A 24,745-nucleotide genomic window follows, 5' to 3' on the forward strand; every position below is an offset into this window, starting at 1 on the left:
TGTGCATTTACAGAGAGAGGGGGTCTGGGGGAACTCCACCTTCCACTCCGTTTTGCTCTGAACCTCAATTTAAACAAAATTATAACCAACCCTAATTCAATTACAATACACCAAGCATTTGGTTAAATCCTTGAGTAGCTTACCCCATTTAAGAATTAACTAAAGCCACAGAAAACAATGAATCCTGTGAAATCAGGAACTGGACTGACATTTGTGGAAAGAACGTCACAGAAAACACTAGGAATATAACATGCGCCATGGGCGAGATTTCAAACTTTCCAGTAGCTTTGCTAAAAAGCGAAGAAGTGCAAAGAAACAGGTGAGGTTACTACTAATACTGTATCATATTTTACCCAGGAACGCCAAAATATCATTTCAACACCTAGCGGATATAGAAAACGTTATGGACATTTTGCCTTTTTTTTTTTTTTTTTTGAAAAAAGAGACACGCTCTGTGTCTGGGACTTGGTGTGTATGTGGTGCCCACAGCACATCCCAATTTGGACAAGGCCCGTTTTAAAGGGCTCTCGCCACACGTGGCCTTCGGCTGTGGCACCCGCCAACTCAGCTCTGCTGGGGTGAGTGAGAGGGAATGCCACGGCGGGAGTCGGCCCGAGCAGGGTGCTGCAGGAGGTGGGTGCCTGCAGGGGGGAGTGGAGGGGCAAGCAGGACATCCACTTGCTCTGTTCTCACCCGTAACCACTAGACTGGTTCAGTGCGTTCTGAGAACGGACCCTGACAGGTGACCACAAACACGCGGGGACACAATTAGTCCTTAGCATGTCAACTGGGGACCTTGGGGGAGGCTGCAGTGCACTGCCCTGGTGTTGGCCAGGGGTGTGACCTTTGCTATCACTCCAGGCTGAGCCTGTAAAATGGGCTAAGAGCCCCAAACTTTATGTGTGGTGGAGGCGGGAAGAAGGAAGCGGTTGGATGGGGCCATGTGTCACAGAACCAAGTCCAAAACCAGAAAGCGCATCTGCCCCTTGGGAGAGATCCGGCCTCCCCGCCGCCCGCGGTCGCCCCTCAGAGGGATCCGGCCTCCCCGCCGCCCGCTCGCCCTTCCAGAGGGACCCGGCCTCCCCGCCGCCCGCGGTCGCCCCTCCCGAGCGACCCGGCCTCCCCGCCGCCCGCGGTCGCCCCTCCCGAGGGACCCGGCCTCCCCGCCGCCCGCGTTCGCCCCTCCCGAGCGACCCGGCCTCCCCGCCGCCCGCGTTCGCCCCTCCCGAGGGACCCGGCCTCCCCGCCGCCCGCGTTCGCCCCTCCCGAGCGACTCGGCCTCCCCGCCGCCCGCGGCCGCCCCTCAGAGGACCCACCTGCGGTCTCACGCCCAACTGGCCGGGCGGCGCTCGCGGCTGTCCGGCGTCCGGCGCCCACCGCCCGCTCCCCTCCGCAGCCGTGGAGCAACAGAGCGCACCGCCCGCCCCCGCCACCGCCACCCCGCCCAGACAGATGTACTTCCGCTACCGGCCTGGGCCTCCCCGGAAGCGGAGCCGGGGCGGGGGGGCGAGGTCTAGAACGGCGGGGCGCTCCCCGCAGCCGCGCTCTCTGTTGCCTGGCAACCGGAAACGGGCCGGGACACCATTGGCTGGTGCCGGCGGCTCCAGGCCTAGGGCGGAGCTTGCGCAGTGCCGGCAACGCGGAGCCGGTCCTCCAGCCCGGGCCAGCCCGGAAGGAGGTGCTAGCGCGTGCCGTGGGCGCATGCGTGGGGCGCGGCCTGAGGGCGGGGCTGAAGCTTCCCCTGGGAGGGGCGGCTCGTGGGCGGGGCCAGCAGTTGTCCGTTGAGGGGGCGGGGCCTGAGCCGGGGGAGTGGCACGGGAGGCGCCGTTGGTTGGAGGGCGGCGGGCGGCGGGCGGCGGGCCATGGCCCTGCTACTGTGCCTGGGCCTGACGGCGGCGCTGGCCCGCGGCTGCCTGCACTGCCACAGCAACTTCTCGGAGAAGTTCTCCTTCTACCGCCATCACGTGAACCTCAAGTCCTGGTGGGTGGGCGACATCCCCGTGTCGGGCTCGCTGCTCACCGACTGGAGCCAGGACACGATGAAGGAGCTGCACCTGGCCATCCCCGCGGAGATCAGTGAGTGCGGGAGAAGAGGGGGGCCCGCCCGGGCGCTTCTCCGGCGCCGCCGGATCCCCGCCGCCAGACCCCCCCGGGCCCGCCCGACCCCCGCCGCCAGGCCCCCCGGCCCCGCCGGACGCCCCCGGCCCCCCGCCGCCAGGCCCCCCGGGCCTGCCTGACCCCCGCCGCCAGAGCCCCCGGGCCCGCCGACCCCCGCCGCCAGGCCCCCCGGGCCTGCCGGACCTCCCCACCCCGCCCCGCCCCAGGCGCTCACCTGCCTCCTCCCGCCCCCAGCCCAGGAGAAGCTGGACCAAGTGGCGAATGCCGTGTACCAGAAGATGGATCAGCTGTACCAGGGCAAGATGTATTTCCCCGGTAAGCGGGCGGCAGCCACGCGTGGGGAAACGGAGACTGCCCCCCTCTGCCCACCGCCGGAGCCTGACTTCCCTCCTGCCCACCCCCATCAGGGTATTTCCCCAATGAGCTGCGAGCCATCTTTCGGGAGCAGGTGCACCTCATCCAGAATGCCATCATCGAAAGTGAGCAAATGAAGGGCCTGGGGGTGGGTGGAGGAGGGCCACAAAGGGGAGAAGGGCAGCTCCCCGGGGAAGGGACCCTTCCATCCCGTGCGCAGCGGCAAGGCTTCGTGGATAAACCCCACCCCTCCCTGCCCCCTGGCCCTACCGGACCCTGGAGGCATGGGTGAATACCGCTGCTGCCCTCCCACAGCGGTTTGCTTCCTCCCAGGCTGAGCGCCACCTGGGTGGGTCTTGGGCAGGGCAGGAAGGGTGGGCCGGAGCAGGGCACAGACAGGTTGGTCCTCTTGTCCCCACACAGGCCGCATTGACTGTCAGCGTCACTGTGGTGAGTGAGCCCCCGTGCAGCCCGTGGGGCCCAGCGGTGGCCGCCGCCCCGGAGGCTGAGGCCGGGGAGCCTGCGGCGGTCTCTCCTGTGTTGCAGGCATCTTCCAGTACGAGACCATCTCCTGCACCAACTGCACCGACTCGCACGTCGTCTGCTTTGGCTACAACTGCGAGTAGGGCTCAGGCTGGGGTGGGGAGGGGCGGGGGCCCCAAGCCCGAGGCCAGCCTGGGGCCCTCCTCTGCCCCTCCCTGGCCTTCCAGCACCCGGGGAGGGCAGGGTTCTGGCCCCGGGGCCTCCCCATCTCCACGCCCGTGCGCCCGCAGGTCGTCGGCACAGTGGGAAGCAGCCGTACGGGGCCTCCTCCTGTACATGTGAGTTGGGGCAGCTGGGCTCCGGGAGGGCACCCCGACCCCCAGCCCTGCCAGCCCCTGAGTCCAGCCCTGCTGTCGTTGTAGAAATAAGTGGCACAAGTACGTGAGTTTCATCCGAGGCAGTGAGTGTGCTCGTGAGCCCTCGTGGGTGAGTGTGAGCCAGCGCAGCCACAGGAGTGGAGCCTGGCTCGAGTGCCCGCGACCCCAGCTGCTCCTTCCGCGAGCGTCTCTGGGTTCAGCAGGCACAAGGGGGGAAGGACAGTGGTCAGAGCTGGGGAGGGCCCCCGTGACGGATCTGCCCCAGTGGAGGGACCTGAGGGCCAAGTGAGACCCTGTCGTGTCTTTCAGACAGGACACGAACAGAAGGTAAGCCACCCCCTCACCCCCCCGCCTGTCCTCGCCAAGCTCTGACCAGGCCTTCTGAAAGGGAGGTGGGGACGAACAGGGAGGGGTTGGAGAGGGCAGACACAGCCGGCAGGGATCTCTGCACCTGGGACAAGCCAGATGTCACCTCTGCAACCACAACCAAGTGATCACTTCGTGAATAAACATCAGCTCCTCCTCCCCTGGATGCACAGAACCACTCTAGCCTTGTGAGTGGCCCAGAGGAGGGAGGCTGGGAGCCCCGGCGGCTCCGTACACAGGGGTTGAGCCTAAGCCAGAGATCAAAGCCCAATGGCCAATTTGCCCAAGCCCCCCACCCAGTTTTTGCAGCCTGTTGTGGGAGTGTTGGGCGTAACCCCAGTGCTGTCTAGAGGATTCAAACAAGCCAGGGCCTCCAAGCTGAGCTTTGAGGGTCTTGTCTGTAGCCCTGTCACAGGCCCCAGGGCCCCAGCAAAGACTCTGGGGGGGGGGTGAGATGGAGCAGGGACAGAAGGGCTGAGGGCACCCATGTCTCCCCAACAGTCTGATATCACCAAGCTTCACGTGTCTCGAGCCCCCACACCTGGCCAACCTGACTCTGGAAAATGCTTCCGAGTGCTTGACACAGCACTGACAGCCACCGGGTTTGCCAGACCGGCCTTTGCCTGGAGGTGGAGCCAGGACACAGCTGGACTGTCCCAGCCTGACCCCACGGAGCAGGCCTGCTGCTGCCTCGAGTCCCTCCACTCCCATCAGAGCCTGGGGGCCCCCGGGAGGGGTATGCAGCTTTGTTGGGCGGGGTCACAGAGCTATTAGATGCAATTATTAAATGTCCCTGACATTTCTCATCACAGAGCGGTCCTTCTCAGGGCAACGGGGGCAGGACTGAGGGCCCAGGGACGTCCACGCCCATTTCAGTGCAATCCATCTAAACACATCTGGGCAGACTTGGATGGAAAGGAGTTGTGGGCGGATGGGTGCTCCTGAGGACTCAAAGTGAGACTGCAGTTTGGTGAAAACCAGGGCCAGCTTGGGTATCTCTCGGGGTTCACGCCACGCTGGACTAAACCTGAGCCACAGGAGCACGGGAACTGTCTCCTGGCGTCGTTTCCTTCTGCAAAGCCTCCACGTGGCTCACGAGAGGCTCCAAGTGCTTGATCTGCACAGTAGACCAGCAGGGGCTCGGGCACCAGGGTCCCGCTGGGAGGTGGCCTCGTGCCGGGAAGTGCTGCTGGCAGCGGTCTGTCCAGGTCAGGAAAAGTCCGCAGGGCGTGTGGGGAGCGACATGCTGGCGGGCTGTGGAGAACAGCGGTCTCATGGGCCGAGCGCCCATCCAAGGGGATGGGTGCTGGGGGCACAGGCTGGTGGCCAGGCCAGCGCCGCCCACGCTGCGTCAGCGCCGGGTCCGACACGGTACGGGACATGCTGCTTTCTCCACTGAGAAAACTGAGAAGGCCTTGTGGCTGGTGCTTCTGGACGGATGACCATCAAGCAGGGACGCTGCTGGCAGGTGGGTCTGGCCAAGGCTCTCACGAGGCCTCGTCTGTGCTCGGGCTCTGCACTCCCCGCCTGCGATTCCAGCTAGGGCTGATCTGGCTTTCTGTCTGCTGACCCAGCCTTACTCATCCCGAATTGTCCCTTGTCCACGTGGGGTCAGTAAAGCCAGTGCAAACGTGGCCAATTAGACCAACTTGAGCAGGGCCTGCCTCGCAGCACCTGTTCCCGCCGCTCACCCACATGCCCCTCACTAGTGGGGTGCCCTGGGGAAGGCAGGGAGGGCACGTCCACTGTGCATCGCTGGTGGACCTCTGGAGCCCATGGGTCAGGCGGCTCCTTGCCACACCGCCCAAGCTCGGGCGCCTGGACAGCGTATGGGGGTGACATCATCTCCATCCTGAGGGGAAGGGCGCATGGGCAGGAGGGTCAGGGACCCCCAGACTCCGGCCAGCCCCCTGGCAGTTTGAGGACTGTCCAGAGTCCCCGTTATACTGCCAGGCGCGCTCACCAGCACGGGAAGCACACCCAACGGATAACTGTCTGTTTTACAAGTTTATTGGATCATCTTGACACAAAATCATTACAGCAGCGTGATATGTCTCTCCTTTATCTGGGAATGTCGATAGCAAATCAATTCTTATAGAACACATCATACAATTCTGAGGTTCTAGAATCACCGCACAGGATTCTGTGATAGGTTACTCTACATGCTAAAGTGACAGTGTTCGTCAAAAGGAAGTTACGTCATTGAGGACCATCACCTCTGAGGCAGCGCATCTCACGGGCGTGGTCCGGGGTTCCCGGGCCCCACTCCGTGGGCTACATTCCAGAGGCCAGTGCCACCCTAGGAGTGCGCCTTCCCAGCAGCTGTGGGCATAATGTGGGACAGACCCTGTGGAGCATCCAGCGACAGGAAGGGCCTGGAATCCCAAGCAGTCCCACCGCTCACCAAACAATGCCGACGGACACACATCTCACTGAACAGGAAAAAAACCATAAACCAACAGGGTCCAGGTCCTGCTCCATCAGGGATCCCAACTGGACCCCCACTGCGGGTGGCAGCCCCCCGTCCGACACATGAACACGCAAGTGGGACGCAGAGAACACGACAGACAGCAGCCTGCACAACCCTCTGGCCACCAGATGTCCTGACCCACGGCTGGGAGGGTGAAGGGGAACGTCTCTGCAGTGAGCTCATGCCCGCGGGCAGGGCATCTGGGGGACTCATGGGACTCGGACGGCCTCACAGAAGCAAGGACACACCACTCTGTGCCATCCACGTCCACGGAGCACCCACAGCCCGAGGGTGGGGATGCCTGCTCCTCAGGTGGCCGGCCTCGCTAGCGGGGGCCCTGCCGGTGGGGACGGCGTCAGGGCTTCTCGCCAAACGGAGTGGCAGAGAATCAAAGTAAAAACAATGACAGGATACATCAACGCAACGCGTCATCTCGCCACGTCAACAGTGGGCGCCCTGTGTTGGCGAGGCCTCAGGCCAGGCTCAGCACTTAGCCAGCGTGGCTTTGAGCTCCTCCAGCAAGTTGCTCAGCAGCGTCGAGTCACTGCATTTCCCATCGATGGATACGGACTTCTCCCCCTGAAAAAGAGAAAACCACCACAGAATTTTGAAATACTACATGAAAACACTGCCTTGTGACGGTATGTTCATCCTTTAACTTTTCACAGCACCTTCCTCGGTGTTCTGAGAACCAAAAGGAGGGAGGGGCCCCGGGTCAGATGGAGTGTCTGCCTGGGACGAGCGAGGAGACCAGCCAAGGCGGACTGAGGACTGAGACCAGAACTGGAGAACCCTTATCCCATGCCGTGTGAGGGCTGGGCAGAGCGGGGTAATCCGGCAAAGCCCCACATCCTCACTGGGGACCTCGGGGGGAGCATCCAGAGCCTCGAAGATCCCGGAGAGGCCAGTGGGGAAAGCAACCTGTAAAGTTATCCAAGAGCTGCTGGGGTGGTTCCCTGACAATAAGGACACACCAATGTCCCCCTCACGTGTGCACGCACCGTGGGACTGCGGCTGGGCCACCCTGACAAGACAGACAGATGTGCGCTGGAACGAGACGTCCAGCACCTGCAGCCTGTGCTCACATCTGCACAGACATTAACATGGCCCCAGTTACTCCGCATCCAAAGACCCGGGAAACCCCAGCTCAACCCAGCAGAAAAGACCACAAAGGCCAGGCCAGGACGAGGCAGCTGTGGGACCGTCCAACACAGGTCTTCAAGCACCTACTAGGAGGATCCCCAGTGAGGAGTCCCAAACATTGTTGAAACAAACAGGAAAACAGAACATCTCAGCAAAAAAATGCAAGATCTTCCCCCATGGAAATTCTAAGATTTTTTTTTTTTTTTAAATTTAATTGACAGAGACAGCGAGAGAGAGAGAGAGAACACAAGCAGGGGGAGTGGGAGAGGGAGAAGCAGGCTTCCCGCCAAGCAGGGAGCCCAATGCGGGGCTCGATCCCAGGATCCTGGGATCATGACCTGAGCCAAAGGCAGATGCTTAACGACTGAGCCACCCAGGCGCACCCCCGCCCGTGGAAATTCTAGATCCAAACACACAACCCTCAACATGAAACACGCACTGGATAGGTGGCATGATGGCTACGACTGCCCCACCGGGACAAACAGAGGGTGGGGGCGGGCAGGGATGGGAACACACGTCCCAGATGCCTGTTGTTGGGACACCACAGGGACAAGAAGAAGAACCCAGTGCCGAGAAAGGGTTTTTAAAAAAATGATTGATTTACTTGAGAGAGAGAGAGAGGGAGGAAAGGAGAGCGTGCATGCGTGCGAGAATCTTCAAGCAGACTCCCTGTTGAGCGTGGAGCCCCATGCAGGGCTTGATCTCATGACCCTGAGATTGTGACCTGAGCCAGAACCAAGAGTTGGACACTCAACCGACTGAGCCACCCTGAGAAAGGATTTAAATAATAGCTAAAAACTTCCAAAATTTTGCAAAAAATGTGAAAATGCAAACATTCAAGAAGTGAGCAGACTCCCAATGGCTAGACAGCCCCAGAGCAGTCCTGCCCAGACGCTGCAGCTGCCGGCACAGAGAAACCTGCAGGGTGGCAAACGGCGCCCTCCCACCAGGAAGGGTTGAGGGCCGGGGCTCTTAGCAAGAATACTCGGCTGCAAAAGGAAGGGGCACGACTTTAAATTTGTTTTTGGAAAGATTTTATTTTTAAGCCATCTCTACCCCTAACGTGGGGCTCGAAATCATGACCCCGAGATCAAGCGTCAGATGCTCCGATGGAGCCAGCCGGGCGCCCTGGAAGTGGTAGGATTTGAAAACACCGAGAGAAGGTCCAGGAAAACTAGTCCGGGGAAGGACCTGCGGGGCCCACAGACGGCCAGCGTGTGGAGGGTGACCACGGGGCCAAGGGGCCGGGGCGGGGGGGCAAACGCTCAGCCCAAGACGCAGGAGAGAGAGGCCGGTGTGGAACTGGAAGGCACAGACGGGGAAGGCGGCAGGAGGAATCCCGGGCATGGGCTAAGTGCCCGCAGCCCCAAGAACACGTGGCTCCCGAGGACAGCACTCCCACCAGCAAGAGACAGACACACCACGTCAACACCGATCACAAGACAGCAAGAGGGGCTTTTTGTCTGACATCAAAGGACTGGATGGCACAGTAAACCCCGTGAGAGGAAGAGGGACCTTTGAGGGTCAAGACGCCGTGACGCTCGTTGACGCACCCACCAGCAGACACGGACTGAGCCCCACGGCACGGGGAATGGGCAGCCTGCGCGCCGCTCACTCGGGGGTGCGGAGCCGGCGATCCTGCCTGCAGGGGCCCAGAGGAGTCGGGACCGCTGCCAGCGGGGCCTGGTGACTGCCACGGGGCGGTCCACTCTACGGGCAGAGCACTCAACCGTCTCCACACACCCACAGGACGCCACCCGCCACAAGTGACCACGTCCGCAGCCAGGACACAAACCTCAACGCTTTCAAAAACCTGAAAACAGAAGCAGCGCGTCCTCCAACCAGAGGGAGTAGAAAACCATCCAAACACACCACACTTCTCAGTAACCTGTGGCTCACAGAACTGGGGACAGACATCAGGAAATGTTGTGAACTCTACAGAAATATGAAAATGGGACGTATGAAAATTTGTGGGGATCAGCTAATGGGCTGCTTTGAGGGAAATGTGTAAGATTAAACACCACGTGAGAGAAGCAAAGTCTCAGCTCCCACCTCAACCAACATACAAGAGAGCAAAATAAACCCAAAGTGGGCAGAAAGGAGAAAAAGTACAGAACTCCACAAAATTTACTTATTGCTTATAAAAACACAGCAAAGTTTCTAAAAAGTTAGTTTTATTTTGAAGTAGGTTGCACACCCAGCATGGAGCCCAACGTAGGGCTTGAACTCACGACCCCGAGATCGAGACCTGAGCCGAGATCAAGAGTCAGACTCTCTACTAAGCCCCCCAGGCGCCCCTAAAAAGGTCATTAAAAAAAAACTGAGGAAACTGATAAACCTTTTGCCAGGATGACCAAGAAAAATGAGGAAACACACACTGTCCACGTCAGGAACGAGGGGAGGCATGGCCACGGACCCCGTGGACACCAAAGGAGAGAAGCAGCAGACCATTCCCACGTGGACCCGACAGCTCAGGCGGAGGCGCACGCGCCCCCTGGGCTCACCTTCTTCATCAGGAGGCAGACGTGGTGGCCCTGGATGGAGCGACTGTACATGGAGGCGCAGGAGTCGACTCTCTCCACCACTGCAACGGAGGGGGCGCGTGAGGCCGGAGCTGGCTCTCACGGAGCAGGGGGACCACCACCACACAGGCACTAAGGGCCACATCCCATCTCTTACCAGAAAAATGGTGGTGAAAACAGATCTTTGCCAGAAGGTTCTGGAAGGACATACTAATGCCATCGACTTTGATCGAGCTCATGCTCAGGTCCCCAGACTCCAACAACTTGGCAAAGGCGTCACTGCGGGAAGGACACAGCACAGGGAGGCTGAGGACAGGCAGGCTCCCCAGCCGCCTCCAGGTGGCACCTTCCTTTGGGTGTCTGCAGCGCCGGGTCTCTGAGAGTCCCAGGAGAGGTCATGGACTAACCCATACCCCCCCCAAATTCCCATGTTGAATCCTGATCCCTAGACTTCAGAATGTGACTGTTTTTGGAGACAGGACCCTAATCCAATATGACCAGTGTCCTAAAAAGAGCAGATCAGCACACAGACACACACGGAGGCACTGTGGGATAAGGCGGGGTCCACGCCAGCCTCTGGCCCTGGGAGAGAACCAGCATCTGGCCCGAGCCGGCCTTGTGCACCCGCACCGCCTGCACGCTCGCTGCACAGCGGGCAGAACAGGGGGGCGGGCGCACACCTGTAGCAGGGCGTCGTGACCAAGTACGAGGTGCAGCTGAAGTGCAGCTTGAAGTCCAGCTTCTCATGGGTCGAGCCCTCGTCGTTCTGTGGGAGCAGGTGCACAGAATGAGCGGGGGGCAGGGCACCGTCCCAGGGGCTCCTGACACCGCCTTGAGCCCTGCTACCTTGGCAATGAAGGACAGGGTCCCCTTGAGCTTCTGGGCCATGACGATACTCTGGATGGTGAACACAAACTGGGCCTCGTTGGAGATGCCTGGGGAGGGGAGAAGGAGCGGGGCCCGAGAGCGGCGTGGGGCAGTGTCCAGTTGCCGTCCCACACCCTGGCGGGTGGCAGGGACACAACCCCACCCGGGGCCTGTCCTCAGTGCTGTTCACCTTGGTCAGAAAACAGGGCTCAGCCCCTGAGGGACGCCAGGTGACGGGGGTGGGGGTCCCGGGACCGGGTGGAGGGGCTACAACAGCAGGAGCCCCTGGCCTCCCCCCAGCCCCAGGCGTCCTGCCGGCGGCCCACACACCTGGGGGCAACTGGAAAGGCACGGGGACGCCGTCGTGGACGGAGGAGCCCTCCGGCCGGGCCAGCTTCGTGTTGAGCGAGTCCAGCACGTTGAGCTCCATGTTCTTGAGGAAGCTGCAGCTCTGATTCTCCAGGACGACAGACACAGTGACCTGGCTGTCCTTCTGCAGGCTGCCCTGGATGTCGTACGTCTGCGGGGCAAGGTCAGGGTCAGCCAGCCTGCACGAGGGGCCTGGGGAATGCCAGCACCACTTGCGGTGCAAACGCAGACCATCTCTGAGAAGAAGTGCCCAACCCCCTTCACAAGGAACAGCATTCCGTGCTGCCTGTGCTTCCAGCCACTCCGGCCCTTTCTCTGACGGCCACTGGTCGACCCACCGGCCCTTTGCCCCACCCACCAGAAAGTACCCCCGGGCCCCTCTCCCCCCAGAAAGGCTCCGGTGGGGGAGGCTCTAGGAGCAGGAGCCCTGGGACGCACTCACAGCCTCCACTGTCCCTCCACACACCCAGAGAAAGGACCCCACCTACCCCAGCCACTGGTGCCCTAAAACACCCACGCCACTCACCATTCTGATGTAGGAATTCTCAGCCAGGAGGCAGTAGCTGGACATGGGCTGGAAACAGAGGAAAACACTCAGCTTGGGCCAGTGAGAACCCGAAGGTGGCAGCTGCCGACACGACAGGGCCTGTCACGACCCGCCAAGCACTCCAGGCGGGAAACACGGGGACCTTAGAACTGGGGGCGGGGGGGGCGGGGTGGGCAAGGAGCCGCCCCGGGTCCCGGACAACACGAGCCTGCACCTTAGGAACTCCTGTCACGTGACAGCGCCGCCTCCCTGATGCCTGGAGCCCCCGGGGCTCACCCGCCCGCGCCGAGGCCCCACTGCCCGCCGGCCCGGGGACGCAGCTCCTAGACTCGGCTGGGCTCTCTCCCCGCGCTGAGGCCTTGGCGGGCCTGCGGGAGGCGAGTGAAGTACCCCTCACCGGGAGAGGCTCCTCATCAAGCGCGCCGTTCTCGACAGGCTCTGCCGCCTTGTCGCTGGGAGGCTTCTTCTTCTTGGATTTCTTCTTGTCTTTAGATCTCTCCTCCTTCTCCTTCTTGTGCTTCTTCTTCTTACGTTTAGAAGATTTCTGGAACCAAAAGAGCAGATCAGGGTTAACTCTGACTTCTCTGGCCGGCGGTGCCCAGCAAGGAAGGCACAGGCCGTGGTGGCTCAGGCGGCCGCGGACACACGTCAGTGACACTCTCCTGCGTGGCAGAGCGGACGGAGCGGCAAGCCCCAGGCCCGTGGGGAAGAGGCGAGCACCTGGGAACCCACTGCTCAGCAGGACAGTTGCTGCCCATAGGTACAAACCCATGGGGAGACCAGCAAGAACCCATACACCAGATCCTCACTGCACCCAAGACAGATGAGAACACACGGCCACGAAGAAATCTGCCCACCCATGTTCACGGGAGCACGATTCACGACAACCGAAAGGCAAAAACTTCAGTGGGTGAGCGGATACACACAGCGTGTGCCCCACGCGCGGGGAGCGTCCCTCGGCTGCAGACAGGAGCGAGGTGCCCACACGCACTGCCCCGGGGATGGACCCCGAGCCCACGACGCTCTGGGAGGGAGCCAGACACGGAAGGCCACGTGGGATGTGAGTCCACATGGGTGACACGTCTGGAACAGGCTCATCCGCGGACGGGAAGGGGGCTCGTGGGGGCTAGGGGCTGGGGGAGGGGAATGGGGAGTGACGGCTGATGGGGACTGGGTAGCTTTTGGGGTGATGGAATGTTCTGGAAGTAAGTAGAGAATGGCCGCACAACCCTGTGGGCGTAGTCACTACCACTGGACCGTGTTCCCTAAAGAGACGACCTTTGCAGCGTGCAAGTGACAGCACAGCTGTTGTGAAAACTAGAAGCCCAGAAGCACACAACCGGACCCCACCCCCGAAGACCCCATGCCCCCCCCCACGGGATTCGGGAAGCAGGCAACCAGCCTCCCTCCCCCAGCCCTCAGTGCAGCCACGCAGCCAGCTCCCTGCCAGCCAGGGCGGGCACCCTCACCTTCTCGGGGTCCCGCTCGCTGTCGTCATCCTCCTCCTCTCTCCTGGGTTCCTCACCCTCTTCCTTAGGGGCAGTGATGACGGCATTCACTTCAGGCTCTTCCTGCAGGGGGCCAGGTGGTGGGGCTCAAGGGGGCGGCGGGGCCTAGGTGTCCTCCAGCCCCCACCACATCCTGACCCGGCCTCTTTGGTCAGCACCAAGGCACGTGGCCACCACACAGCGCAAGCGGCCGGCAGAGGGGCAGTCAGTCTGGGGGCCCTGAGTGCGGTCAGTGCCCAGGCGCCCAGGCCGCATCCTTAACAGGAAGCAACAGCTCAAGGCTGCGCCCAGCTCAGGAGCCGCAGGCTGTGCTGAGGGCCGTTCTTACAGCCACCGACTGGACCAGACCGCAGGCAGGGGACCGGGCTGGCCCACGTCTGGCTGGTCTGTGCAAGGGCGCCTCCAACATCCACACACCCCTGGGGCGGGCAGAGCCCAGAGGAGGTGTCCCTGGACGCCTCGGAGAGGCAGATCGATCAAGGCCCCGTGGAGGACCGTGCAGGGCCGGCACAGGCCGCCCCCAGGCTCTTACCAGGGCTGGGGCTGCAGCAGGCAGCGGCGTGGTGGACAGCCAGAAGTCTAAGTCCTCGCCCTGAAACCACAGAAAGACAGGCCTTTGGCTTAAGTAGCAGGACAGGCTCCAGACGGGCACGGGCGGCCCCCACCCCCAACCAGACAGGCGGCTTCAGCTCTACAGGACCCAAGTGCGCAGGGAGCTGACCACAACGTCAGGGCTGGGGCCCGGGGTGGCACTTCTAGCTCTCTCACGGTCAGAACAAGCAGCCTCAGACGTCCCGTGAACAACCAACCCAACCCACGGTCCACACTTCTTTAAAACCCCCAGCCCTTCCCCCAGTGTGACCAACGGGTGGACACAGAGGGCCGTGAAGTTTAGCGTGGGGGTGTCTGTGGGGCCCCCGTACCTCCTTCCCCTTCTCCTCTCGTTCCTTCTCCCTGTGCTTCTTCTCCTTCTTCTTGGGCTTCTTCATCTTCTTTTCCACGACGGGGACGTCCTCTTTGTCAGCAGACTTGGAGTTGTCCACGTTTCTGTGTTTCTGGACAGGCAGCTTCTCGCTGTCAGCCAGGGGCCTGGGGGCAGGCAGGCGGGTCACAGAGTGAGGGGACAGGGACACAGAGGACACAGAGAGCCGTGGGGCAGGCCCGGCCCCGCCCCCAGGCTTACTTGTCCAGGTCAATATCCAGGGCCCTGTAGGGGTCATTGGGATCCTTGTCGTCCTCATCACTAGGAAGAGCGTTCTGAGGAAGAGAGGAGCTCTGTGTCCAGTCCCTCCAGCCCCATGCCCAACGAGTCTGCGGAGCCCCTCACCCCCTTCTCAGAAAAGGACAACCAGGCCCACCCTCGAAAGGGGACCTCATCTGGGGCAGGAAGCGAGGTCGGGATGTGCCAGGGTCTCCCGCTCACAGCTCAAGACCCCTCTCCGGGGCCTGGGGCACAGTGCGTGCTGGCTCCAAGCCTCCCTGTGCCCCGGGCGTGAGAGCGGGGACGCCCCAGGGGGCTGACCTCGGGCATCTCCTCGGTGACGATGTCCACCTGCTGCGCTGGGGTGATGTCCTCGTCACTCTCTGTGTGCAGCGAGCCGTGGCGCCGCGGCTTGCCCTTCTTCTCCTTGTCCTTCTTCTTCTTCTTCTTCCTGTCCTTCTCTAGCCTCTGCCGGTGTCTCCGCTCCTCCTCCAGCTTCACGTACTGGTCCGACATGGGCATCCCTGTGGGTGCGCGCATGACCCGGTGCTCAGCCGCTGCCCTGCCATCGCCCAGACCAGCCCCAGCCCTGAGAGCCATGTGTGGACGGGGGGCCCCCCGGGGGCTCAGCACGGAGAGCCCACCGTGGTCTGTGCTAGAGGGAGGCGAGCAGAGGCTTTCTGAATGCCGACAGGCAGGCCCAGAGCAGCTGGGGTAGGTGGGGGGGCTAGGACTAGGGGAAGGGGAAGGAATGACGTGGCACGAGCATTAAGACACGTGGGCCCTTGGCCTGTGCCCCCCATTCACCCTCCAAGCTGGGACCCACCACAGCCAAGGGGCCGCAGGGGTGCGGCAGAGAGTGCGCACGGCAGGCAGGAGGCTTTCAAGGCCAGGCCTGACTGCGTCTGGGAGCTAGGCCTGGCCCCCCCACCTCGCTTACACTGCCCGTGCAAATACTTGCCTGGCACCTTCAGGGGCACCGAGAGGTCTATCTGCACCACGGGTATGTGCTCCACACCCGGCATGTCCTGGTACCGCTGGAGAAGCAAGGACCAAGGCGTTACCGGGCAGAGTGCACGACAGATGGGGATGCCGAGGAGGGGCCGCGTCCCAGCACGAAACATGCAGATGGCCTGAGGTGTGTGGGATCCCGCTGGGGGGCGGGGGGCGTGGCTCCCTACAGACTGGGGGACTGGTCCGTCAGTGTACAAGCACAAGTCAGAAAGCTTCCGCCCACTGTTTCTGTCTCGATCGCCTACTCAGTTTAGAAAAGCAGTGCAGGCCGGAACCTAACGAGCACTTGGCGCCCACCAGGACGGCCGGAGTCAGAAAGCCAGACGTGACAGGAGCTGGTGAGGGTGCATGCGGCAGGCGGGGGCCGTCTGCGGGCCCTGAGAGGGTCGAGCAGAGTCACGAGGTGACCTGGCAATCCCAAGAGAAGCGAACCAAGAGAGCACCCATGTGCAGCTGTGTCCACCTGGCGGAGCCTAGTGGGTGGAGGACATGGATGAGGGCAGCGGACACCACCTGGATCAAGAGCTGGAACGTGAAGCAGCCTGTACTCGGTGTTGTGGGCGGGACCCACCTGGCAGCTGGGCCACATGGACCTACTGTGACAACGAAGTGCCGTCCTGCAGATGGGACCCCTAGGGGGTTGTGGGGGAGGAGAGCGTCTGTGGAAGACGACCTGGAACCAGCCTTACCTTCTGGGGGGACGGCGAACTTTTGATGTAGAACGGGTTGTTGGCCTGTTCCTGCTTCCGCGCTTCTCGACGCTGCAGGAACAGGATTCAAGTCCATGAATGCACGTGGGTCACACACCCACCCTGCTAGGCCGCAGAACTTTACTGTCAGTCCTCAGCCAAGAGAAAGACCACAACAGGAGCAGGAATGGGGTCAGGAACGACCCAAAGAGGTGGGGATGACCATCTCTGTTTCAAGGATGGGAGCTCAGATAGGCTGGATGAGCTGTCTGAGGCCTTTCAGCTCCAAAGAAGAGCTGAGCTGGGAGTTAGCTCCCATTGCCCGAAGATTCAGCCTGCACAGGGGTGGGAGAAAGGGCTCCTGGGGGGCACCTCTTATTTCAGAAAGGAAAGAGCCAGACACAGTGGGGTGGGGAGCTGGGGTAACACAGTATCTGTTCTTCTCCAGGCTTTCTGAATGTTGCACGTTGTAAATCCTGCACCCAGGAGGCAGGAGCAGAAGCCCCCGGAAACCAGGTCAGGCCCCCCTGGCTCTTCCTGAGGAGCTCTGGGCTCCAGAGAAGCCGCTTCTCGTTTCAACGAAACCCAACCCAGACTTCAAAGGGCAGCTGAGTGCTCCCTGGAGGACCACAGGGCTGAGCCCAGACCTGCTAGGACCACGCACAGCACACGTGGGCTCAGGGTTCAGCGTGCTCGAGCGAGGCCATCTGCCCCGGAGGCCCCGGCGGGCAGGAACCCTGCCTCCGCACAGCCGGTGCTCACCCGGGCTAGCTCCTCCTCATCTGCCTCCGGCAGCTGCTGCTTGGCATGGCGCTGCTCCTCCTCATGGAAGATGCCCTTGGGCTTCTCGTCCTCAGACTCGCTGTCTGAGGGCGGCTCATTGATCCAAGCATCCAGGTCCAGGCTATAAGACACAGTGAGGTCACAGGGCAGCTCCAGCATGAGTGCTCAGCCCTGGACGCTCACGGCAGTACACGAAGCAGGAACACCCCTGTCCTCTTGCAGACAAGGACATGAAGGCTAAGCCACCACTTGAGATCACAGCTACCCAGGACAGAGACATCAGTCAATGCCCTGCTGCACTTTTGCTCTCGTGGTCCCGCCTGCCATCCCGGCCCATGTCGTCTGACCCGCTGCGCAGCTCACCCTTCAGGAACCGGAACTTTCTTCTGTGCCTTGGGGGCCACCGGATTCAGCTCCCCAGCAAAGAGGGCGCTCACTTCTTCTGCCACTGGCACGTCCTTGGCCTGAAGCTTCTGGATGTGCTTGACCAGCTGCAAGATGCAGGACGCCTGAGGGGACCACAGGGGAGTCACAGGGGGTCACAGAGGACTAGCCCTGAAGGCCATTAGGCAACGCAGCTCATTGCTCGGACCACGTGGATGCCCAGCCCAAGGCAGGCGAGCATGGAAGCCCCTTGCCTGAACCCTACTGAGAACATCCAAAAGCTCCCAGAAGCCATGGGCTCTGTGGAAGAAGCATCCAGCGAGGAAGAAACCAGCCCACAAATAAGACGTGGGGGTCACGAGCAGAGGGGGCACTGTTGTCCAAGAGAACCGCTTGGACAGGCCTGGGCGGCCCCAATGACCCGCAGCTCCCGCTTCCAGGAGACACATAGGCACCTCTGGATGCTGTCGTCTGTGAGCTCCGACTTAGGGCTCTGCCCGAGCGTGGCTCCCAGAGTGACTCACGGCTAGGGGACCGCGGCCACCAGCTGCGCTAATGTCATGCAGATGCTCTCAACCGTGGAGGACCGGGCCCAGCGAGTGACATTCAATGCTCGTGTACATACTGGTCACCCACAGGGCACCAGAAGCGGCCTGGCCTCTGATGCCCACAAACTCCCACCCAGCTGCTGTCACACAGGACGTGCCAAACCAGCTCTCACCGCAGCGGGAACCCCGGTCCTCACCCACCGAGAAACCCGCTGCCAACAGGATGCTTCCCTCAAAGGCCAACGACACACCCTTACGGCGGCTCCCACTTGTTTGTTGTCTTGTGTCCCCTCCCCCTCCCCAGGCCCCACCTGTGGGCCAGCACCCCCAGCCTCCCCCACCACGGGTGGCCCAGATCTGCCCACATCCCCGGCTGGGGCAGAGCCCTGGAAAACGGATTTCTCCAAGTTGCCCTTGGGGAAAGGCAAAGCTGGCTGCTATTGGGAAGACACAAGCACGAGATACGGGCTCTTCCAGAGGTGGGAGCCCCCTGAGAAACACTGACCCGCTCCTGGACCTCCAGGTCCGCGCTCTGCACGAACTGCGGCAGCCGGTCCACCATGAGCTGGGTAACGTCCTGGGCCGCCTCTGGCTCCGCAGCCTGCTCCTTCTGCTGCAGGATGGATGCGTACAGCTTGACCACGTTCTGCACGTACACGGCCTGGATGTGGCCGGGCAGGGTAGTGACCTTGGGCCGCAGCATGGCCTCGAGGGTCTGGTGGGGCTCCTGCAGGTGCCTGCAGACAGGGAGGGCCTGATGAGCACGCCACTCCTGTGGCTCCCAGCCCCAGGACCGATCTGCTACAGAGGTCACGTGGGCGCACTCCCCTACCCGGGGTAGGAGGGAGAGGACTCTAAGGAAGAAAGCAGTGACCGAGGGACAATCACACAGTAGCCGCAGGCAAAAGCATCGAGAAGAGCAAACAAAAGCAAAGCGACAGCACCATTTGGGTGACGGAGCGTCCGCAGCTGCAACGGGCAAGGAAAAGAGAAGAGCTGGGGACAGATGCAGCTGTCCTGGGCCGCGCTGGGACCGGCTTCTCGCTTGTTCTCGGGGCGGGAAACACGTGTGCTTAAAGGAGCTCTTTCGGCAGAGAGAAGCCCCAAGGAGGAGAGACCAGGGCGGCCAGCAGGGGCCCGGGGACACGGGTCTGCCGGCACCCCTCTCCCCCCGGGGAGCCACTCACTCGGAGAACTCCCCGCAGATCCAGGCGGCTGCGTAGAGCACCTCGCAGATGCCGCTGCGCTGGGTGCTGCTGGCCACCAGGTGTGCGCTGTCGAGCAGCGCGGACATCTGCGACACGGCGAACTTGCGGATGGCCCTCACGCGGATGGCCACGTCCAGCATCTGGGCAGCGATGAGGTGGCCGTGGCGGGTGCCCTCCAGCCGGGTCAGCTCCACCAGGACGCTGATGTACCTGCAGGAGGGAGCCCTTGAGGCGTGCCCCTGGCGCCAGCACCCGCCCCCCGGGCTGTGGGGCACGGACCACTGGAAGTTCGTGACGTGCTGGTAGTTGCATTGGCTGCAGATGTCGATGATCTTCGTCAGCAGCTCGTCGCGGTAGGTCGTGCCCTCGGCCTTGTCCACGTGGCTCATGAGCTTCTTGACAATCTCCACCAGGTTCTTCTTGGACACCTGGGGGCGGGAGGAGCTGGTGAGGGCAGGGCAGGGCCGGCGTGGGGCGGGGCGAGCAGGCCTGGGGCGGGGCACACACCATTCCGTACAGGAGGTCGAGGGCCCGCAGGCGGATGGACTCGTCCTTGTCGTCCAGACACTGCAGGACCAGGTCCTTGTGAGCCTGCACGGACTTGGGGTGTGTTCTCAGGATCTTGGACATGGCCAGCAGGCCCAGGTACTTCACTGCGGAGATGGCGAGATGCCGTTAACCTGGGCACGCCCTCACAGGCTTCGGGGCCTGCACAGAAAGAGCGAGGCCGGGTCTGCAGCCCGAGCCCGACCACCCAGACGCGGTCAGAATCGGCCGCACGCAGACCCCGGGGTCCTAGGCGGCACGCCGGGTACCGGGTGCCCCAGTCTGCCCCTGACCGACCCAGACGCACAAGCCTTAAAGCCGGGGTGGTGAACGGCAGGCCACGGGCCACGTCCGACACGAAGCCCCGTTCTGTGAACGCCCCCAGCACAGTGGCAGACGCTGCTGGGCCCGCAGAGCTGGGCAAAGTCACTGTCCGGCCCCGCACAGGCCAGGCCCGGGAGCGCTTCCCTGCCCCAGACAGACCCGGCGTCAGGTGCGCGCGGGCCGCACGGCAGAGGAGCGCGAGCGCCTGGTTGCCTACGAGGCCGACAGCCCCGGCGCCGCAAAGGCTTCGGGCGCAGGACCTACGGCGTGTGCAGGGCGAGGAGAGACTCACAGTTCTGATCGGAGTCTTCTATCAATATCCTCAATTTCTGAACGCAAAGCTGCAAAGGGGAAGGTGACGGTAGTCACGCCTCCTGAGGCAAGAGTGCAGGCCCAGCCTCAGCCCCTGATCCAGCCCGGAGGCCCAGCGACCTGGGAGGGTGGAGGACGCCGGGCCCCACAAGGCGCAGCACCCATCGCACAAGAGGACAGCTGCCTGCGAGCACCCCCAGGGGCACACGTTTGGGGAACGCCTGCCGACGCACACACTGACACCCGGTGGCTTCCAGGGGCGCCAACGTTTGTGTCCACCCCCCCAACTGTCAACTGCACAGGCACAGGCTGGCCAGGGCCCAGTGCCGGGCGCCGTGCGTGAGGGACGGCTGCAGATGTGGGGTGGGCGGCATATCCCCCGCCCCCCGCCCCTCCCCAGGCTGCTCCCGACTGCAGCGCACGGCAGTCTGCACCCAGGGACGTACCTGGATGCTAGCGCTGTGGTTAGGCATGCCAGAGGACAGGGAGATGAGAACTGAAACAGAAAACCTCGCCTCAGGAACTCGCCAAGCCTCACCCATGTGCAGAGGCCCACCCACCCGCGTCCACCCTGGGCATGGGACGCCACACCAGGCACTGCTGGCCCAACTGCTCTCCCGGGGAGGCTGGCTCGCGAGATGGCATCTGGCTGCTGGGGCTCTATGGCCGGAAGCACAGACCACAACCCCACGGCAGGCACCTCCATCCAGGGCAGGCCCGCAGAGCCTGGGCAAACCCCACCTGCTGGCTCTTAGAACCTCCTGAGACCCACCAGCCCTGCCGTGTACCAGGCCTGCTGCCTCGCCCTATGCCCCCCAGCCCCCTGCCCATCAGCGCGGGCAGCTGTGACCCTACTATATCCTGGGTCCCCCACCGACCACTCCAGACACAGAGACTTGCTCTCCAGGTCCTGCATTTGCTGCCTCTAGGCATTAGCCGGCCCCAAAGGCCCACCCTTCCTCTCCCCCAATGTCACTAAGCCTCAGGGACCACATGGCTCTAATCATGGAGTGTGGACCCTGGGCCAGCTTCCTGCGAACTGCTCAATTTCAGGCTGCCCACAGGGCCTTGAGGAGGGACCATAAAGCTGGCTTCCCAACAGCTTCAGGCAGACAGACAAGCAATGAGGAGGTGAACCCCGTGGGTCACGACTCTGGCTCCAACAAATAATGTGGGTAGAGGGGCTCAACTTGTCAAGCGTGCAGAAACACATCAGCCAGCGCTGTGTGGTCCTTGGCTGGAGACTGACTGAAACAGGCAGGACTCCAAGCAGACTCTGAGGAGTGCCTTCTGGTCCCATCTGACGAAACCTTTTTGTAGTAGGTTCCTATGCTTAGAACCCACAGGGGATGGCATGGTGCCTGAGACCTGCTCTAAAACTCTCAGGGAAGAAGGTCTTGCTGACAGGTGTGCCACGAGCCGTCCCCGCCTCCCAAGGGGATCCAGAGGCGGGTGGCAGGGACACGGGGCGAAGGATCTTGGGATCTTTCCTGCACTGTGGGGCCCCACCTCGGTGTCCAGGGTGGCAGCAGGGAGAGCTTTCCACGTGCCACAGCCGCCTGCCCTAGACCCGGTGGCTGGCCCCTCACCTGCGATGACTGTGTTCACGCACTCGTAGAGAAGGGACATGGCAGACGTGCTGGAGGGAGAAGAGCAGAGGCGTGAGGACCAGGACGCCTGAGAAATGCAGGGAAAGCACACGTCTGCCGGCCCCCCGTGCACGCGGCTGTCACCCTGGTCGGTGGCATTCCCCAAGGGACACGAGCCTCCCTTTCTAACTGCCAATGGGGGCCTCTGACACTCGCACACACTGAACCCATTCCTGGAACTTTTCTGCTTCTCCACCACAAGACTCTCCCCAGGGTCCCCGTGCCCAGAGGGAGTGCAGGCCTGCAAGTGCCAGACGGCAGGGGTCACGCAAGGGCCAACGGCTCCAGGGCTCACCTGTGGATCAGGTTGGTGAGAGGCTCAATCAGCTTCTTGCCCAACCTTGGCTCCAAGGGGGTCAGAGCACCAAACTAGGGATGACAGAGGCCGGTGGGTCACTCGGGGCAGGAATAGACTGCACCGACTCCAACCCCCACCCACACGCCCAGGACGCTCCCAGGACACGCCGGGGCCTTTTCACTCGGTAAGAAAAGGGAAGTTCGGGAGGGATACTTGCCAGTTTGATAATTTTAATGAGGACCCAATTGTTGGTTGAGGAGGTCATCAGCTTGAAGAACAGTGGGGCGAGGGAAAGGTAGTTTTTGGGGTTGCGCCTGGCCAGCTCACAGATGACGTTGACCGCTGCTGACTGCACCCCTTTGAAGTAAAGGGGGGGACCTCCTCATCAGTAAGAGTATCATCAAAATGGAGGTTGCACCCTTATCCAGGAGGACTGTCCTCCTCAGTAGCCTGGTCACCCCTGCTTTGTGCCTGGCATTGTGCTCATCACCTGGGGACATGGTTCAAACTTCTTAAGAGCCAGGCATCGCCTGAGTTTGTGGGGCTGGTCCCCTGAAGGATCAAAGTAACCCCGGTGCAGGACATCTACCACACCTGCCACCTTGGCTCCTACTTCCCCTACCAGAACTTTCCACACCCTCCCATTCTCCCCGATATAAGGCAGGTTCCCCCGAGACAAGCTGAACTTGCCTCACGCTTAGAGAAGCTGTGTGAGCTCAGCCCAGAGAGTCCTCGATGAGGGAAGGACTGACCGAGAACAGGAGGAAGGTTGGCATGAGCCCTGCGGTGTGGGACCACAGTCAAGGCATCAGAATACTCGTGAATGCCAACAGGCAGACAGACGGCCACAGCCAGGCACAGCCAGGGGACGCCCAGCGCCTGGAGCTTGGGGTCTACATCCCACACCAACAAATGGGACCAGCTCCCTGGAGACGTGGCGGATTCCAGGGCCGGAGCGGGGAAAGCAGAAGGTAAACCTGGTATCTCATGGTGCCAAGAAGTAAGGAGATGCCGTCTGTGGTGGGACACCAGGACGGAAATCCCAGGACCTAGCAGCCCTACTCTTCCCTTGCGACACCCTCCACCAGGTCCTCACAGATGCTGGCGGAGCCCTGCGCCCCCCACACCGTCCCACCATGAATCAACAAACCGGGGTCAGGGTCCTCCAGTTTCTCTTTCAGGCGGGGGAAGGCGGGGCGCAGCGACTCGGGGTATTTCAGGAACACCTTGTACATGATCAGCACAGCCTTCTTCCGGATATATGGCTTGGTGTGCGACATCTGCAGGAGTAGAGGGCCGGTCAGCCTCCCTTCCACACTGCTACTGTTCCCCGCACTTGCCCTGCTCCCCTCCCCCAACACCCAGGTCTCCCCATCTCCACTGGCCACGCCTCACCTCCCCGCACCTGCCCTGCTCACCTTCCTACACCCACCCGTCTCCCCTCCGTCACCAGGAGGGACACCCTCTCTCCAGCCCATCTGGTTTCTGGCCTTCGAGCCGGGCCTGCGCCACTGCCCCGAGTGCAGGGACCACACAACAGAGTCTTGCGTGGAACTGAAACCAGCTTCCCCATGTCCATGACCCTAGACCTGCCCTCCCAAAGCCGAGACCCTTCTCAGACTCACTGGAACCCAATGAAGGACAAAGAGAGGGAGGGGACTTGAACTGGAAGAAGAGCCTTCGCCAGTCAACGCTGGTCTCCGACTCCTCTGGCGTCCAAGGCCTGTCCCCGGAGCAGGGTGCCAAGGGGTGTCCAGGGCTCCCCTCCACACTGGACCATCCCGGAGCTCTTGTCCTTCTGGAACTCTACTCTGGCCAGGAAGGCCGCTGGCCCTCAGGTGGGCACACTTACCACCTGTCCGGGCCCCGGGGAGCCACACCCCGAGAAAGCTCCCAGCCCCCACGACTCACTAGCGTCCTCCCACACTCGCCGCTGCCTTCACCACATCGGCAGCTTTCTGGGCCAGAAGGGCAGTATCTGGGGTCCTGCGGTGGCGGCTCGGAAGCCACCAGGGAGACCACGTGAGCGGAAGAGCGGGGCCACGTGTGGGCAAAGCGACTTACAGTGGGGGGCAGCTGCAGGAGGCAGGGCTGTGGTGTATGGACCCCCCATCTAGAAGCTGCTAGCACACACAGTCTGAAACCACAAGCCCGGACCTATGCGTCCACACAACAAACAGGCTGACCTACATGGAAAGAACTCTCCAGAGAGGAAAGCAGCCACCCTTCTGCTCTGCCCAGATAAAACCGATGGGAAATGGCCTCCCAATCAGTTGGAGATTTGGGTGAACGACTGATGCCTCTGAGAACCAGGACTTGTAAGAGGACATCCGCATTTTAGAAAAATGCTCTGGACACCCTGCAGATGAGCAGCAGCTGGGGTTTTTGCCCTTCAAACGGACTGAAGCACAGGAAGTCACTCCATGGCCGGAGAAAGACACGTGGCGTCAGGGATGGGGCAGGAAGGAGCAGGCTCACCGAGCGCACTGCCTGCTGGGAACCAGTGAGGTGGGAGCTGGTGGGCGCGTGCTGGATGGCACGGGTGCTCGCCCAGGCGCCACCCACCTCTGGCCCCAAGCAGGGCTATTGGAAAGGAGGTGAAGAAAGAACGTGAGGGTGACAACGGCCCGAGGCTGGGTCCCACGGCGGGGGGGGGGGGGGGGGG

At 62.0% G+C, this 24,745-nt stretch overlaps 3 protein-coding genes across 6 annotated transcripts in view; 1 reads left to right on the forward strand and 2 right to left on the reverse strand.

The window, feature by feature from the left end:
* The window catches only part of MOB3A (MOB kinase activator 3A), a 16,713-nt gene extending 15,063 nt beyond the window's left edge, over positions 1-1,650 (reverse strand). The window contains exon 1 of one of the 2 annotated variants that reach the window (XM_006743698.3): positions 1,317-1,632. The gene's annotated coding sequence lies outside the window, so the exon portion shown is untranslated. Of the gene's footprint in view, positions 1-1,316 lie in introns of both variants that reach the window. The other variant, XM_081830409.1, reaches the window with a different exon arrangement.
* A 189-nt stretch (positions 1,651-1,839) lies between these two features.
* IZUMO4 (IZUMO family member 4) lies at positions 1,840-4,507 on the forward strand. 3 transcript variants are annotated; one of them, XM_031039545.2, is made up of 10 exons: positions 1,840-2,076; positions 2,353-2,433; positions 2,526-2,597; positions 2,896-2,922; positions 3,019-3,094; positions 3,246-3,293; positions 3,378-3,441; positions 3,642-3,659; positions 3,872-3,886; positions 4,200-4,507. In XM_031039545.2, the coding sequence occupies exons 1-10, from the start codon at positions 1,863-1,865 to the stop codon at positions 4,470-4,472; spliced, it is 888 nt and encodes a 295-aa protein (XP_030895405.1). In that variant the 5' UTR covers positions 1,840-1,862; the 3' UTR covers positions 4,473-4,507. The 3 variants fall into 3 exon arrangements, 2 of the variants coding, with proteins under 2 accessions (XP_030895405.1, XP_081686452.1); XM_081830326.1 differs by lacking the exon at positions 3,378-3,441; XR_014148378.1 differs by having other exon boundaries at positions 3,378-3,886; positions 4,200-4,336.
* Positions 4,508-5,692: 1,185 nt separating this feature from the next.
* AP3D1 (adaptor related protein complex 3 subunit delta 1) overlaps positions 5,693-24,745 on the reverse strand; it is a 39,534-nt gene continuing 20,481 nt past the window's right edge. The window contains exons 6-32 of the mRNA XM_081830048.1: positions 23,231-23,371; positions 22,298-22,437; positions 22,078-22,151; positions 21,723-21,772; positions 20,580-20,629; positions 20,114-20,162; positions 19,459-19,604; positions 19,231-19,379; positions 18,931-19,161; positions 18,249-18,480; positions 17,175-17,320; positions 16,791-16,932; positions 16,029-16,100; positions 15,287-15,362; positions 14,647-14,849; positions 14,308-14,381; positions 14,048-14,213; positions 13,657-13,716; positions 13,086-13,187; positions 12,014-12,160; positions 11,596-11,643; positions 11,031-11,220; positions 10,680-10,768; positions 10,514-10,599; positions 9,991-10,112; positions 9,816-9,895; positions 5,693-6,747 (exon numbers count right to left, since the gene is read on the reverse strand). Coding sequence (XP_081686174.1) covers positions 6,652-6,747; positions 9,816-9,895; positions 9,991-10,112; positions 10,514-10,599; positions 10,680-10,768; positions 11,031-11,220; positions 11,596-11,643; positions 12,014-12,160; positions 13,086-13,187; positions 13,657-13,716; positions 14,048-14,213; positions 14,308-14,381; positions 14,647-14,849; positions 15,287-15,362; positions 16,029-16,100; positions 16,791-16,932; positions 17,175-17,320; positions 18,249-18,480; positions 18,931-19,161; positions 19,231-19,379; positions 19,459-19,604; positions 20,114-20,162; positions 20,580-20,629; positions 21,723-21,772; positions 22,078-22,151; positions 22,298-22,437; positions 23,231-23,371 — 3,161 coding nt within the window. The 3' untranslated portion in view covers positions 5,693-6,651. The remainder of the gene's footprint in view (positions 6,748-9,815; positions 9,896-9,990; positions 10,113-10,513; positions 10,600-10,679; positions 10,769-11,030; positions 11,221-11,595; positions 11,644-12,013; positions 12,161-13,085; positions 13,188-13,656; positions 13,717-14,047; positions 14,214-14,307; positions 14,382-14,646; positions 14,850-15,286; positions 15,363-16,028; positions 16,101-16,790; positions 16,933-17,174; positions 17,321-18,248; positions 18,481-18,930; positions 19,162-19,230; positions 19,380-19,458; positions 19,605-20,113; positions 20,163-20,579; positions 20,630-21,722; positions 21,773-22,077; positions 22,152-22,297; positions 22,438-23,230; positions 23,372-24,745) is intronic.

Source organism: Leptonychotes weddellii, chromosome 1 (assembly GCF_054177405.1).
Source record: "Leptonychotes weddellii isolate Sample4059 chromosome 1, ASM5417740v2, whole genome shotgun sequence".
In the NCBI taxonomy this organism is placed as follows: domain Eukaryota; kingdom Metazoa; phylum Chordata; class Mammalia; order Carnivora; family Phocidae; genus Leptonychotes; species Leptonychotes weddellii.